Genomic DNA, 15,733 nt, shown 5'->3' with positions numbered 1-15,733 from the left:
TCTGTGTGTTTTAGTGGCACTGCGATGGCCGAGAGGCTTATTTTGCTGCGGGAAATGTGTGTGTGTAAGCAGAATCCTTTGTACTGCGTGATGAAAAAGAGCAGGCTGTATCGCAGCTTGGCAATAGATGTTCTCGCTACGCGAGCCGTTCGGCGTGCACGTCGGTGCACGCACGCACGCACACACACCCTCAGTCAGACACCCACGCAGACACACATAAGCCTCGGCGAAGGCCAGGGAAAACCTTGAAAAGAGGGCAAGAAAGAGACAAAACACAGGCAGGAGACGGAGAGATGACAAATATGCAAATCTGAGCGAGCGAGCTCCTGCTCGAGATAAAAAGAGAAATTATTAAAAGGATTTCATGAAACTAAATTCGACATGCGCTGGATTTGTGCACAGATGTAGAATAACTTAGAGTGGACTGTCAGAGAAACTTCACTCTGTGTGTTTTTTTTTAAAAATACACTCATAATGAAAAACGCATAATAACAAAAACAACAATAAAAACACTCAATAATAGTGCACAACAAATTCTCCCAGCAGCCGTCGCACGGACGAGGAGGAGTCGATAAGTCCAGGGAGGGACTGCGCGGCTCGATACAGTGCAATAAAAGATGGCAGCTCATGGCCAGGTCACAATGAAAGGAACTTAAAATTGATTTCCCCGCCCGTCCCTGTGTTGCAGTGTGGTGCGTTCGCTTCTCCCAGGAGCCGGCGGACCAGTCGGTGGTGCTCGGGGAGCGGGTGGTGCTGTCCTGCGTGGTCTTCAACTACAGCGGCATCGTGCAGTGGACCAAGGACGGCTTGGCCCTCGGCATCGGAGAGGGTCTTCGAGGTGAGGAGGGGGCGAAGAAGGGATCCAAATCCAAAAAGAAAACAAACAGCAAAAAAAAAAACCCAAAAAGAACATGCAGCTTCACCCAGCTGCAGGGATCAAAGTGAAGTGAAGAGGGGGAATAACTCCGCCACGGCTTCGGTTCAGTTTTGACTGTAAGAACCCTGACAAAAGCTATTATGACTGCAAAGTGTCGGGTTTTTTTTAACATTAAGGGAATGAACACTGTACCATGAGAGGGAGAGCGAGTTAAGAGCCAAGAGGCGTGTGAGTGACAATCTGGGCAGAAATGAGTCCTGTATATCATGCTGAATTAGAGAAAATCCCTCACACTGCTGACAAAGGCAGACGCACATTCGCATTTACATTTTAAGCCGACACGCACATCCGGAATGACTTAGTGCGAGTGCAGTGGCGGAATACGCTTCAGTCCGGAGACGGGGAAACATGGCGAGCGACTGAAAGTGAGGAGAGTCAAAGGGTCAAAGCCACACCGTATACGGGAAAAAAAAATTGCATTTATTTCCTTCCCCTGCATGCAGAGAATGATCAGACAAAACCTAGAAAGATAGGGAGAAGAATACAAGGCCAAGAGAAGAATGAGACGAGCAAAACTGTGGCAGGGTTGCTCCTCTGACCTCCACATCCTTTTCATTAACCTCTGAAAACAAGCTCTTGACCTTTTTGGTTGCTTTTAACACAATAAATCTTATATTTTTGAAAACAAATAAGCGATCTCAGACATGTATCTGATAAAGAATAGCTTTTACAAGCAATTATTCAGTTTTATCATATCTGTTCGTGAAAATCACCCCAAAATGCAATTTCTTTAAAAAAACACAATATACATGTAAATATACATATGTTTCCCCCTTTGGCTTATACTATATATTCCTCCTGTTGCCTATTTTCACTGGCACGGGGTAAAATATCTCCTGCAAAGGCCTTGAAGTCTCTCGCTCTGAGAGCTAAACTCACTGCATCACACCAAGCAGCTCGTTTTGGTTGAATTCCACATTTCCTGTATTTAAAAAAGAATATTAAACGTTGTCAGTGTCTAATTAAGCAAGTAAAAGCTACAGTAACACTCAGCATTGCATCTTCTTGTTTATGCATTTCATTTTGCTTGGTATTTAAAAAATCCCATTATTTTAGACTATTTATTGCTTTTCTAGCTTTAATCACACATCTTACTGTGCAAATATACATAAAATAAGAGGCTGTATATAGGGACTATATAAATCTATAGCCTTTTATTGTTATAATTATATTTATCTGTGAATATTTTAATGCTGATCTGAATTCTAAGGCCCCTAAATCCCAATGTCACGCTCGATTTCTTTGGATGATTCCTGCAGAACTGGGAAATCAGGCAGCCTCTCGCGGTTACTGCTAGTTACCAGTTAGCCTCCCGAGGTAGCAGATGGTTACCAGCAGGCCTAAAGGGCTGCAACTGGGAGCAGATGCAAGAGATGAGTAGCAGGAGGCGTTGATGAGGTCTTGGCCCAGACCGCGTTCACCACGGGGGAGGAAACACTGATCTGCACTCAGGATGTCCTGGAAAGAGAAGCCTTGACTTCCAACATCGCGTCTCCTGTGAAGGACGCAGCCAATCAGCACTCGGGTGAGTGAGGATGAGGTCGGGACCTCGGCATGATGCTTGTTTTATGCCGCATGGCCGTCCAATAAGGCGCCCGTTAAAGCCGTGAATGGATTTCCCTGATAGAGCGTTTTTTTTTTTTTTTTTTCCCTCGAGCAGTTCCCCAAAGCGCTCCGCGCCGTTAATCACATTTATCCATTCACACGCCGACGGAGGAGGCTGCCACGCACGGCGCTCAATCCATTGATCGGGAGCAGTCTGGGGTTCAGGGTCTTGCTCAAGGACACTCCGACATGTGGACAGCAGAGACGGGGAATCCAACCTGCAGCCTTCCGACTGAGCAAATGAAAATGTAGTAGAAATATATAAAAGGGATGAAAGAATATTTTTCTCGAGTCGAGGAGGAACATCCAGAATCTCAGCCTCCTCTGAGTAAACACTGTAAAACTGAGCAAAAAGATCAATTAATAACTACATATTTTCCCTGACCTGCATGAAAGACAGTTTTTTTTTTTAAACTAATTTACTAGGATCAGTTTAGAAAAAAGAAAATCTCCGTACTTGTTCCACTGCTCGGTTTAATTCTGTGCTTGTCAACATGTGAGAGAAGAAAAACTTTTGCATTAGCGCTTCCAATTACGAGATTAGCAGTCATGTCGTGTGCTTCCCCGCGCCCGACCACTCACCGCGCTTCTCATAACACTGTAAATTGATCCGCACGAAGCGGTGCGTGCTGTATGGCGCGCAAAAACACAATTACGCAAAGCCATCCACCCACACACACACACACACACACAGTCAAGCCACCACCCACACACAAAAACACAGTCACACAAGTGATAACCTGACATGTGACGTTGGTCTTGTGTTCAGCTCCATTTAATTCACAGGTTGAGTAAAGGTCAGCACGTCTCTCTCTCTCTCTCTCTCCCTCTCTCTACCTGTAACTCCCCCCTCCCTCCCCCCACACCTCTCTCTTTGTCCTTGTAGTCGTCTGCGAACAACATGATCCCGACACACACGTTTGATAAACACGTTGTGCTCTTTGTTTCCTTCCCTCTCCTTTTCGGCCATCGATCATCACTTCCTGTCCATTTTTTTCCCTCCCACTTTGTTGTCTGTCTGCCGTCGGCCTCGCTCCCCTTCATCACTGACATGTGGCGGGGTTTGTTTTTTTCTTTTTTTTCCCCTCCTCGATTTCTCCTCCTCCTCTTCTCTTATTTATAACGTCTCCATTAAGCGGCGTCATGAATGAGTGAAGCGGGGACTTGTTACACAGTCGTGTTTTAATGCGCGGCGGCACGGCGGGCTGTTGCAGGTGCAGGGTGTATGACGTGTGAGAGGCTGTTATTATGTCTCCTCCGTGATTATATGGAGCCGTTATTGACGGCGTAGGCGTTGAGATTGCGCGGCGGAATCGTACCTGCGGTCCGCTTCTCCCACACACACACACACACCCACACACCCACACACACACACACTGCATTTGCATTCATTCAAAGACCAACAGTTCCCCGACATGAGCGGAGATGTTCACGAAAAGACAGATCGAAAACCTCAGAGAGCGCGAACAGCGTGCGCGTCACGTGCATGAGTGCAGATGTGTAAAATACACATCCATGGACTCCTCACTACCTGCAGGCATCAGTGGTGGCAGTTTATTGTTCATCCTCCTCCTCCTCCTCCTTCTTCTCCCTGGGGTGCCTTCACCTCTGTGGTTGCTGTGCTGCGAGGTGCTGAGGTGGATGATGTAATCTTCACTAATACTTTTTGCCCCCCCCCCCTTCAGCACCTCCACCCTCCTCCTTCCTCTTAGCACCCCAGTTGCCTGCCTGCCTGCCTTTGCCATCTGAATCCATGATGTCATGTTAGGATTGGGCACGGAGGATCAATGAGTGCCCCCTAGTGGGACGTCACGCTCAATTATGTCTTTGTCTGAGAGGCAGGGGTTCAAACATGGAGGAAAAAAGGGAGGGGGGAGGGGGTTGGGGGTGGGGGGTGGGGGGTTATAATTGGGAAGAGACTGCCTGTACCTCTGCGACTTGTGTATCACACAGCGACCGATGTGCGCCACGTTTGATCGGTGTTTGTGTGAAATCCTCTGGGCCGGCCATCGCTCCTCGCCGTGTTTACGCGCGCCTCTGCATTCATTACCTTCCCGCGGTGTTTGTGTGAAGGATGTACCGTCATGATCTCCACACGCCGGAGCCGACGTTGAAAAAGGTTTTCAGAACGTCTGGAATAAATGCGAAATGTTATCTGCGTGATGAAAAGCTTTGACATTTCCACATAAACACTCGTCTGATTAATGTACTACAGTTGTAATGCACTATTTATCTGTTTCATAAGAGCTTCTCACATTTGCCTCGTCTTGTAAACAAATCAGATGTCAGTCCTCTGCAGCACAGCCGAAGACAGAAACAGTGTGGATAGAAGATGAGGCTCAGGTGTCTCACCATTTTCAAAGCTTCCTGTTTCCCAGCTGTAGATGCATCCTGAGAGAATACATTTTAAAAGGTTCTTTAAGAAAAAAAAATGCTCAAAGAAAACATTTTCTTGTTGATCCTTCGAGGTATCGATGCTTCTGGAAAGTTTCCCCCCTCTGAGCTTTAAAGTAGAGGGGGATGAGATTTGGTTTGTTCTCCTCGATGCAAAGAAAATCAACAACTGAAAGATCAAAACGCGTCTCCAGGAAATAAATAACACTAACATCAGACACCGTGAGCCTTTCATGGGAATTCTTCTTTATTGAGGAAATATCTTCTCAGTGTGGTGAATTACTACTGTAAATAAACGCCCTCCTCAAGTTTAATTTTTGTGCTCATTGACTAATATTCTTCGGCTACCTGTACATGTTTTTTTATAACTTATTTTTAATGCTTACAATTGAACATAAATATCCATACTTTGTCCGCTTTGCACTCGTGCTTGTATCAGAGTTAAAAGAAAGGGATCAAAGCAGCTATGGTAACGTTTATCCATGCCGAAGGTGCAGAAGTGGATAAATTGTAGAGAAATCGAGTTAGTCGTGTCGAGAAGGAACGAGTTCAGTCATGATCTGTTTAGTTTCTCATTGTTCTCCTCGTGAGTTCATGCTGAAGAAATAACTTCATATGAAAACAAAACAAGTATTTTGTTTGATGTTGAAAATGCACATTTAGCTTGAGAAGGGGTGTCAAACATAAGGACCATGGGCTGAAATCGGCCCATAAGATACTTGAAAACGGGCCACCAAATGCTCAAAGGCAATGGTGAAAATTTCAGAGAAAATAGATGTTTTGACAAATTTCTGAAGCGTTGCAGACACAATACAACACAACATTGATTCCCAAACTGAGAAATGCATGATGCGGCAATGAAAACAAGCTCCCTCGTTTCTAGAAAGCTGCCCTTAAAGCCATGCTGTGAGGATATAGCTGTAATGCAACAGTTATGAGACATTTTTTGCACAGTTCCCTGTATTTCGCACAAGAAGGTTTCATTAAAATTCACTATATGTTTCTCTAGCAATTGTGGCAAACATTTGTGGTGGAGAAAAAATGTTATTTTGTGGTCTTTGTCCTTCACTCAGTCATTTTGAAGCAGTCAGTCATGTTTGGTGGCTCATGATGCTCCACAGATAATGCTGCACTGTGCATAAATAAATCACACTGGATGTGTTTTTTAACTGTCTGTCTCCTGCAGCCTGGCCCAGGTACCGAGTGCTGAGGGCTCTGGACATCGGCCAGTACAATTTGGAGATTTCCCACGCCGAGCTTTCGGATGACTCTCTGTACGAGTGTCAGGCCACAGAAGCCGCCCTGCGCTCCAGAAGGGCCAAACTCAATGTCCTCAGTAAGTAAACCGCAGCTGAAGACGCTGTGCTCAGGCTTTCTTTTCCGTTTCTAATTTACCTTTTAGTCGGAGACGGTGAATCAATTCAGAGACGGGTGAAGTGATGCTTGTGTCTTTGTGAAGTGCGGCCTGTTTTCACTTGAGAAAATGAGATCGCAGCTTATTTATGTTTTGAGCTTTGCTCTGTTTTTCAAGTCGTCTGCTGGGTTGAGTCACTCGATGCTGTGTAATGCACTTCACTCTTTCAGTCTGTCTCCATGTTTGGGTTCTGTATATTCTTCTGTCGGTCGCATTTTACTTTATTTTCTCAGTTTTTGAGCTTTGCTTAACAAAGAAATTGTATTAAAGTGATTTCAAACAAACACCCTGCATGTCCCCTTGCTCATTTTTCTCTATGGCGAAGTTGCACCCATTGCTCGGATTCCTCGTAACTGTGCGTCTCCCCCCCCCCACCCCAGTCCCCCCGGAGGACCCGGTGGTCGACGGGACCCCGGAGCTCCTCCTGATGGCTGGGACTCCGTACAACCTGACCTGCGTGACCCGCGGGGCCAAGCCTGCAGCGCACATCCAGTGGACCAAGGATGGAGTGGCTGTGGAGGGAGCCTACCAGTCCACGGTGACTCACTCACACACACACACACACACACACACACACACACACACACACCCTTGCATGCAGATAACAGCACCCACACATGCACGGGGGAAGAGTCACGCGTCATAAAGCGCACATAAAACCATGATTAGTTTATTACGCTGAAATGAGATCTGCAAAACCTCACATGTCTCCTAATGGCTTTAGAGGACTTTATAACACACGTTCTAATACTTACAACGTGCGCCTGAGTAGCAGCTACTCTCAAGCTAGTTGTTTATTTGTCTGTTTGTTTGTTGGGGGGGGGGGGGGGGGGGGGGTTTCTGCAGCAGGTATTTTAAGGAGAGGATGTACACTTTGAACGCCGTAGGCATACAGCATGCCCGCAGTCCTGCATGAGGGAAATAGAGTGTGCAGTGTTTGCAGCACACAAGGCAAAGTCAGCACAAAAATGTCTTCTTTTTTTTTTTTTTTTGTTCTCACTCATCAATGAGCAGAAAACTGGTAGGAGACTCCTGGTCGGGGTTTTTAAATACAGGAGACTCTATTAACACGTTCGTATTTTTAAACTGGAAATTAAAAAAAAAGGCACAATAAACGCAAAAAAATTATTTTTCTCTTCCTTTAGGCACTTTTTTATTTATGGGAGGGTGAAAAAAAAAACAAAATGCAAACATGAAACACAGACAGGATTTGCTCCGAGGGACAAAAAAACAGCCACATCAAACTGAAATTTGACAAAAGCTGGCAACCCTAAATTTCCTGGCCTTGCTTAGCTGTAGGGGAGTTGTCACTGTCAGCAGTGTCAACACAGCAGGCTGTCTGCAGATAGAAACACTGACGCTTTAAAAGAAGAGGACTGCTGGATTTTTTTTCGAGCCCAACAATGATTTTTTTATTGTATTTTCATCTATGAGCTGCGATACGAAACTAGACCAGGGGCGTCAAACACAGTTTAGTTCAGCGGCCACATACAGCTGGATAAACCAGTAAACAAATTATCTTCAAAATTTTAACTATTTTCTGTTGTGTCATCACTGCTATCTCTACTTGTGTTGTGTTACTCTGCAATAATCAATATTTATTTTGGAATTCTTGATTTAGCAGGCCAGATTGGCGCCTTTTGTGGGCCAGTTTTGGCCCACGGGCCTCATGTTTGACACCCCTGAGCAGGACTAACAATTCAGCTAATGCACTTCGAGAAAGTACGAGCCGCTCATTAAAGCCGAGCAGCTAAAGAGATGCATTTGTGGTCCGTCATAAACTATGTGTTGATAGAGCGCAGCAGCTGCTGCACGCTCATTGTTTTTCAACAGCGTCGCGTACGTGCACAGCTACTGGACATTTATCTCTTCAGTCAGCTGTGTGGATGCTATTGTCATTTCAAATATCGGTAACGCTCCGCACGTTTGCGCGACACGGCGGAGAACAGGTGGAGTTAACCCGCAGCCACGCACTCTCCCGAAACTCGTACTGCGCAATGAAGTTGGTTTCACCTCACAGGCTCACGCACAATCACAGTCTTACACTTTGCACTCTTTTCCCCTCACGACTTCGTTACGCTCTCCTACTCTCATGACATTATGCCTGCAAGCACACACACACACACACACACACACACACACACACACACTGGCATATGCACACTCATGTTTTCATATGCACGGAGAAGCCGCGGCAAACACTGACTCACACACTCCAACACAGATGTTTTTACGTCTCTGGCAGCCAGTTTCGTGCCCCCCACACATGCTCATACATATTACATGCTGCTCTTATATTACTGTGATACTGACCACGCGTTCATACGACAGTACGCACTCTCCTGACAGATCTTCTGGCTGCATTTTAAAACAGCCCACCTCCTCAGTCTGAGAAACCTGCTTATGATGCAGAAGATTTATCACTTCTGTTGTACGATGGAGTATTACTGCATTATTGATTCATTTATCAATTATTTTACTCCGTGTATTTCTTTCTCCGTTCCAAAATAACCTCACGGACTCCATGTTTGTTCCGTTCCTGCCTGTGGATTGCTATTTATATTTTATTTTTTCTCATAATTTATAGTTTCATTCGTTCCCTTTAATCTCCTCCCGTTCTTTTACCTCGTTTCTCCCATGATGTTTCTTTTTGTCCTTTTCGTCCTTCCTCTCCTCCATGCTTCTCCTCCTCCTCCTCCTCCTCCTCCTCTTTCTTTGATCTTCCTCCCACGACATCCAGACTCCTCTCTGCTCGTAACACCTGTCCCTTTTTTTTCCCCTCTGTCAAACAGGAAGTGCTTCCAGACAGGAAGAGGGTGACCACCAGGAGCTACCTGCCCATCACGCCGGTCGACACCGACAGCGGCAGTAATTTCACCTGTGTGGCCAGCAATCCCGCCGTGCCGATGGGCAAACGGGCCACTGTCAACCTCAACGTCCACCGTATGTCCTTCTAAGACGAACAGTTAGTGTAGATGATAGGCTACCTGAGCATTGATTTATCGCCTCTAAATTGAAATTGACAACAATTCCTAATGACAACATTTGACTGATGCATTCAACTTGAATATATAAAAAACGTGACGTCCAAACGTGACTCAATGTCTGTCTTCACCGGTTCAGACCCTCCGACGGTGACGCTGTCCATCGAGCCCCGCTCCGTCCTGGAAGGCGAGAGAGTCACCTTCACCTGCCAGGCGACAGCCAACCCCCCCATCATGGGCTACAGGTCTGCAGAACCCTCGCGATACAGCGCTTTACCCAAAGTTTCTGGAGCGGGCCCTGCGAGAGCAGCATTAGGAGATCAGTTGTTTAATGTCAAGAGGTTCTCTTTTATCTTTCCCAATCTGCTCCGCATCCCCCCTCTGCAGCCGCTCCGGAATTGTAATTTCTGCTTCCAGACCAGAACCAGTGAAACGGCTGACCGTTCGCAGTGTTAAACACTCACTTTTATCTGAAGCGACAGGCCCCGAGCGGTGAAATTGGAGAAAGCTGGATTTTAGCAAAGTGGTTTTAATCTGAGGTTGGAGGGTCCCCGGGCGGGCGCCGTGCCAGGTACTTCGGCTCCCCGCCTATTGAGTGTGCATTAAAATGTCATCTAATGGAAGATGTACAATACGGTTATATGATTTTCAGACAGATATCTGGCAAGATGGTGAATGGATACCAGAAATAAAGAGGGAGTTTTCATATAATTATTCCCTCAGGTTTTGACATGAATGCATTATAAATGTCACTTTATTGATAATATAAAACCGCTCATTGTCGAACAGTGAAAAATCTAACGCTTGAATCGCCGCCGACAAAACAATTTATTTATTTTTTTTCTGCTTTTGAGACCCTCTGCCGACAGTTTGACGCGTTGGGGAGACGCGTTAAACGGTGCGGCGTGTTTCTGTCAGGTGGGCTAAAGGTGGCGTGTTGCTGGAGGGCGCCAGAGAGAGCGTGTTTGTCACCACGGCGGATCACTCCTTCTTCACCGAGCCCGTGTCCTGTCAGGTGTTCAACGCCGTGGGAAGCACCAACGTCAGCATCCTGGTGGATGTGCACTGTGAGTACTGGAGGAGAGCGCCGAGTGGGATTGGGATGGCAGAGATGTGTTGGCCGTCTGGCAGCCTCCGTTCGCCCGACGCGAGACGCCGCGTTTGTTTTTGTTACTATGTGCTATTTCTGTAATGTGCAGAGTACATTCGCAGCGGAGTCCCACTGCATATTCCGTTCTCTCTGTTTAGTTCAACAAAGCTTGAGGGGCTTCGCTGTCAGAAGGATATACCGTTTATAAATATTTCCATAAGAGATTCGGCTAGATACGGCGGCGCAGCCGTTCGTAGTGACTCCTCACAGAACAGAAAGCGTCTGTTCTGAACCGAGTGACTTCTCTGTGAGGAATCTGCATGTTCTTCCAGCTCTGTCCTGAAGTCTGAATTGGTGTTTCTAAATTCTAAATGTCTATTTCTATGCGTGTGCAGTCTGTGTCTGGGAATTATCCTGCTTTTTGAAATATTAGTTGCATAAAATTCACTTTCAATTGAAATGCACAGAGTCAATTAATATGTTGGTAAATTATTTGTCTTGATCAAGGGACTTCAGTTTTTTTTTTAACACTTCTAAAGATCCTTTAAAGCTTTCTCATTTGCATGTTGATGTAAATAGATTGCATTTTTGCTTAATATGTTGGAACCATTTACATGGAGATGTATGGTTTCTATTAATATCTACAAGTACAAAACTTTAAGACTACAGAGTCGGATGTCTTGGAGAAGTAAAGTTATCCAACACGTCAGAGAACTGCAGCAAATAAATATTGACTTTGTAAAAGAAAGGGAAAGCTCAATATCAACACAAGGTCAAACTTTCTGATGATAAAGTCCACAGAGAGCCGTCGTCCGGAGCCATTACAGGAAATGTCTTTCGCCACAGTAACAGCAGTAAATCTGCTGAAGTCTGAGTCCATTTGCGTTTATAACAGATGCAATCATAAACATTTCAAATGCACACGGTTGTGTGTTGTAAATTAATCTTCTGGCCTAAACTCCTCTCTGGAGAAACCGCATCCTCCATATTCATGAATGCCCTGTATGGAGAGTGTGTTATTTCAGACGTTTCCTCATTGCGTTGTGCAAATGCAAATTCGACACCTGTGTATATACCGGTAGTATAAACCTGTTTCCTGTCTCACAGTCGGCCCCATACTGGTGGTGGAGCCCAGACCCGTCACGGTGGACGCCGACTCGGACGTCACCCTGAACTGCAAGTGGTCCGGAAACCCTCCTCTCACCCTGACCTGGACCAAGAAGGGCTCCAGCATGGTGAGGACCAGCCGACACGGAACATGCTGGGTTTTTTTTTTTTTTTTTTTAGTTTAACAATCTGAGTGATGTTTCTCTTAGAATAATCAAACCATTGTTACAGACCTCATGAATGTTTGCTCAGCCGGAAAGCAGACCGTCAGTGAAACTCCGTCTTCATATCTTGAATCTTTAATTCATGCCTAACAACTTCAGAAAGGCTTGAGGAAGAAGAAGAAAAAAAAAAAAACTAATGGAGCCTGCTGAGTAAATCAACATGTTTTATGAATTAAATATAGCTCTCCCTCCCTGTTCCTTTTTTTTTTTTAACATTGCTCCCTGTCTGTCTCGGTTCTCCACCTAACAAACCTTCTAACCCAGTTTCTGTGGGGTTTTTTTTTTTTTTTTTTTAGGTGCTCAGCAACAACAACCAGCTGTATTTGAAGTCGGTGAGCCAGGCGGATGCAGGCCAGTACGTCTGCAAGGCCATCGTGCCCCGGATCGGCGTGGGAGAGACGGAGGTCACGCTCACTGTCAACGGTCAGCCAGCATCCACTCATATTAGCGAACATCGTCAATCGCGTAGAACAAACCTTCCTACGCGCTGCTCGTGCGTCAGACGAATGACAGTGGAGAATCGTTCTGTAAGCGTCTATATGTTCATATAAAACCACACCTCGGCGTGAGCTGGGAATCTCTGTCAACCCAGGCCGACCCAAACTAACCAATCAGCTAATTTTTCAGTCCTAATCAGGCCGAGAGGCAATGATTCAACATCAAAATCTTCTCGAGGGCCCAGCAAGTACTTAATAAATCAAAACTGATTCACCAAGACCACGGTGATGAAAGGGGAGTTCACAAACGCTCCTTAAATCTTCGCCGGATGACAAAGTACCTGGTCAAACCAGACAGGGAGACGGCGGAGTTCAGCAACACGTCCTTGCAAATTAAACGCCGGGAGCTCGGTGACCTATACTGACAACCTGGGCGCTTGTTCTCGGAATGTAAATCAGAGTGTATTTACTGTCGGCTGCGCTCTCACGGCCGGCTGGGCCGGTTTTAGGCCCCATTTGCAACCGAGCTTGGAACCGCTGAAAAACACAAGAGCTCCCAAGGTGGAACTTTCGGAAAATGCCTCGTCTCCATGGAAATGGAGGAAAATGCAACTTTTTGAAAACATCCTGGAAAACAGTGGCAGAATATGTGAAACCTGTCTTTATTCCAGCTTTCCTTTCGTTCCACAAACGGTGACGTGGTTATGCATGTAGACAGATCAGCTGTGGTTGAGTTCATGCAACTTTAATTTAGCCTTCTCCTCGGTATGTTATTGTTGTTTTACAGTCACTGTGATAGAGGACGACTTTGTTGTTCTCAGTGATGTTGCTTTATATGTGGCCAGCAGACTTTTCACCGAGCTTTGTGAGCCACATCGGGCCTTCAACACTTTTCCTTTTCACAACAGGCTGTGATTTTTGGTTGAACACACTACTTTGCTCTTTTTATTTATTTTGTACATCATAAGATATTGTTTTTATAGGCAGTTTGGATCCACTGGTGATAAAAAGCATGGCTCTTCTGGCACTAGTTAGATGCTTGTGATTTGAAATATCGAGGAAGGGCTGCTCAATATGTAAATAAAACTTAATGGTGATGTAAACATGCACATAAACTACAATCAATTTCATTTCTATCATCATACTGTGATTAATTCACTAAGAATGTCAAAATAACAGTAGAAATTTGTGTTTCTTTCACAGACCTGATTATTCTAGCTGTCATATCTGGTGGACTGACTGCACTTCCAATAAAATTAGCTCTAAAAATGTGGGTTTTAAATAAAAATAACTCACTTTTTCCAAAAAAAGAGTTAGTTCGTGCCAGGAGTGGTGATCTCCGGAACTCAACATCCTGCAAGTCACTGCCCCCCCCGCCCCCGAAGACTTTTTGTGTCCCCTCATTGCAATCTCAGCCACGCTGTGAAAAAAAAAACACCCACTGCAGCAAAGAAACAACCCAATGTTCCTTCAGACTTTCTTCAGTGTTGATATAAATAGTGATGTGCCAAGGCTTTAGATCCGCAGAGAAAACAAACCCAAAACTCTCGACTCTTATAGCCCCATAAAAAAAAAAAAAAAACCTCCGGCACGCAGCCAAGTGTTTGCATGAGAGTAAATAACTTGATGGCATTATTGTCAGTCATTATCGGCACAGCGTGAGACCCTTCACGCCTTTTTCCAGTTTGAGGCTTGTGAACCGTGTTGAAGAAAAATTTACTGTCCGTCGAGCAGCGGGTAGTTCAGGGGAGCCGTAATTTGTGAAAATCTGCCGTTTCCGTCCCCGATGAAGCAGGCATCTGTGCCAAGGAACACATCTTCTAATAAATGTCCTCTAATGGTTCACATTGTCACATATAGTGTATATAAAATGTAATTTTCCAGCTTCTCTCGCCGGAGGTATTTCTATAATAACAGCAATTCCTGCACACTAATGTGGTGATGATTTGTATCTCCTAAACCTTTCTAAATGGGACACTTCGCATTGTTATAGTGGCCCACGGTGCATATATATTTATATATATATATCTGTCTGCCCTCTCCTGTCTCCCCCTTCCAGGCCCTCCCATCATCTCCAGTGATCCGGTTCAGTACGCCGTCAGAGGGGAGAGAGGAGAGATCAAGTGCTACATCGCCAGCACCCCCCCACCTGATAAGATTGTAAGTCCATCCTTGGAAGTTGTAATCTGCTGCAGAGGTGCTTGACCTTTTTTCAGATTGCATCTGGCTCAGGACGGAATCCCGACCGCAGCCGCCGAAGGCGGAGATGATTTTCAGCGTCCGCCTGGAGCCGCCAGCCAAAAAGACTGGCACGGGCAACATTGTTCTCCAACTGTGTCACGAGTATCTGAGTACAATCTGTTCCTCGGCTGTAGTGGAAGGTGTGACTCATCAGAAACAGCTGCTGCGCTGGTTGGTCCAAATGAAAGGAGGGAAGTACATGATTCACCGAGATATCCAAAAAAAAAAAAAAAAAAAGACTCAAAGAAAGCCTGATAAATAGCTTCTGGTCTCACCACGCCGTTATTAAAGTCTCTGATGAATGCCTCACGTATGAATGGCACTGCGTGATTCCGTTCTTTTTCTTCTTTTTTTTTTTTTCCCCCCTGAATATGAGGACAAACCCGAGCCAATAGTGAAGCCTCGTCACGTGTCCTGTGACAAATCTGATAAATCCTCCCCAAATGTGTTTGCAATTTCTGGATCGTCTTCTCGCCAGAACGGCAGACTGCGATCAAATAACTCTCGAACTCATAACATTATTACCAGAGCTTCTTTTGTTTTGCTCCTATAAGCCCATAAGCCATGTCACAACTCAGGTTTTATTAGCCTGCGATGCCTTTTTGTCTTGTGTTTCCCCCCCACCACACTTCCACATTTGCAGCACACCGATGGCGGTGAATCCACAACTGCAAATCACTGCACGGTTTTCATCGTCACTTCTCGCCGTTTGGCCAGCGAGTTCTGCTGCGTCCACAGCTGCTGGTGACACAGTGGGAAGAGGTTGTTGAGGTTGCTGGGAGGCGGCCTGGCTCGCATTTCATGGACTGTTATGACAGGAAATAGCCTTGAGGATATCATAACATCGACCCTATAGTATGTGCAATACCTGTGAGTGTACATTTTTGGAAAAATGTGCAAAAATACGTTAGAAGTCAAGAGTTAATTTAAAGAAACATTGAAGCAGACGTCCCGTATGAAGGGTTCTGGTGTTCCTCACCGAAAATATTGAAAGTATTAATCATTTTTTGGCTCAGGAAGAGCGACGTTTTACACTTTAATGCCCGCTGGGAGAAACTTTATTGAACGGTAGCCGAGAAGTTAAAGTATTGAGCTTCTGACTTCAAGTTTAAGGTTTGAATACCTCTGAGATTTGTGTGCCAATCTGGGCTCATTTAAAGGTATAATGGAGGATTTTCTCGAAAAAGTCGAAGCCGAACGTCTGTTACTCGCTTTTTGAAAAACGCGCATGCGCCAGACCATCCTACCTGCTCTGCTGCTCCTACGAGCGCGCTTGACGGCGTGATGCAGGCATTTCTGC

The 15,733-nt window shown here is 45.4% G+C and overlaps 1 protein-coding gene across 2 annotated transcripts in view; it reads left to right on the top strand.

The window, feature by feature from the left end:
- kirrel1b (kirre like nephrin family adhesion molecule 1b) overlaps positions 1 to 15,733 on the top strand; it is a 67,970-nt gene that overhangs the window by 44,322 nt on the left and 7,915 nt on the right. For both annotated transcript variants that reach the window (XM_030114797.1, XM_030114796.1), the window contains exons 2-10: positions 689 to 838; positions 6,123 to 6,272; positions 6,731 to 6,888; positions 9,143 to 9,293; positions 9,474 to 9,579; positions 10,253 to 10,401; positions 11,532 to 11,659; positions 12,052 to 12,178; positions 14,252 to 14,352. In XM_030114797.1, the coding sequence (XP_029970657.1) occupies positions 689 to 838; positions 6,123 to 6,272; positions 6,731 to 6,888; positions 9,143 to 9,293; positions 9,474 to 9,579; positions 10,253 to 10,401; positions 11,532 to 11,659; positions 12,052 to 12,178; positions 14,252 to 14,352 (1,220 nt within the window). The remainder of the gene's footprint in view (positions 1 to 688; positions 839 to 6,122; positions 6,273 to 6,730; positions 6,889 to 9,142; positions 9,294 to 9,473; positions 9,580 to 10,252; positions 10,402 to 11,531; positions 11,660 to 12,051; positions 12,179 to 14,251; positions 14,353 to 15,733) is intronic.

The sequence above is a fragment of the Salarias fasciatus genome, chromosome 18, assembly GCF_902148845.1.
Source record: "Salarias fasciatus chromosome 18, fSalaFa1.1, whole genome shotgun sequence".
Lineage (NCBI taxonomy): Eukaryota > Metazoa > Chordata > Actinopteri > Blenniiformes > Blenniidae > Salarias > Salarias fasciatus.
This window is presented reverse-complemented; position numbering and strand designations above follow the sequence as displayed.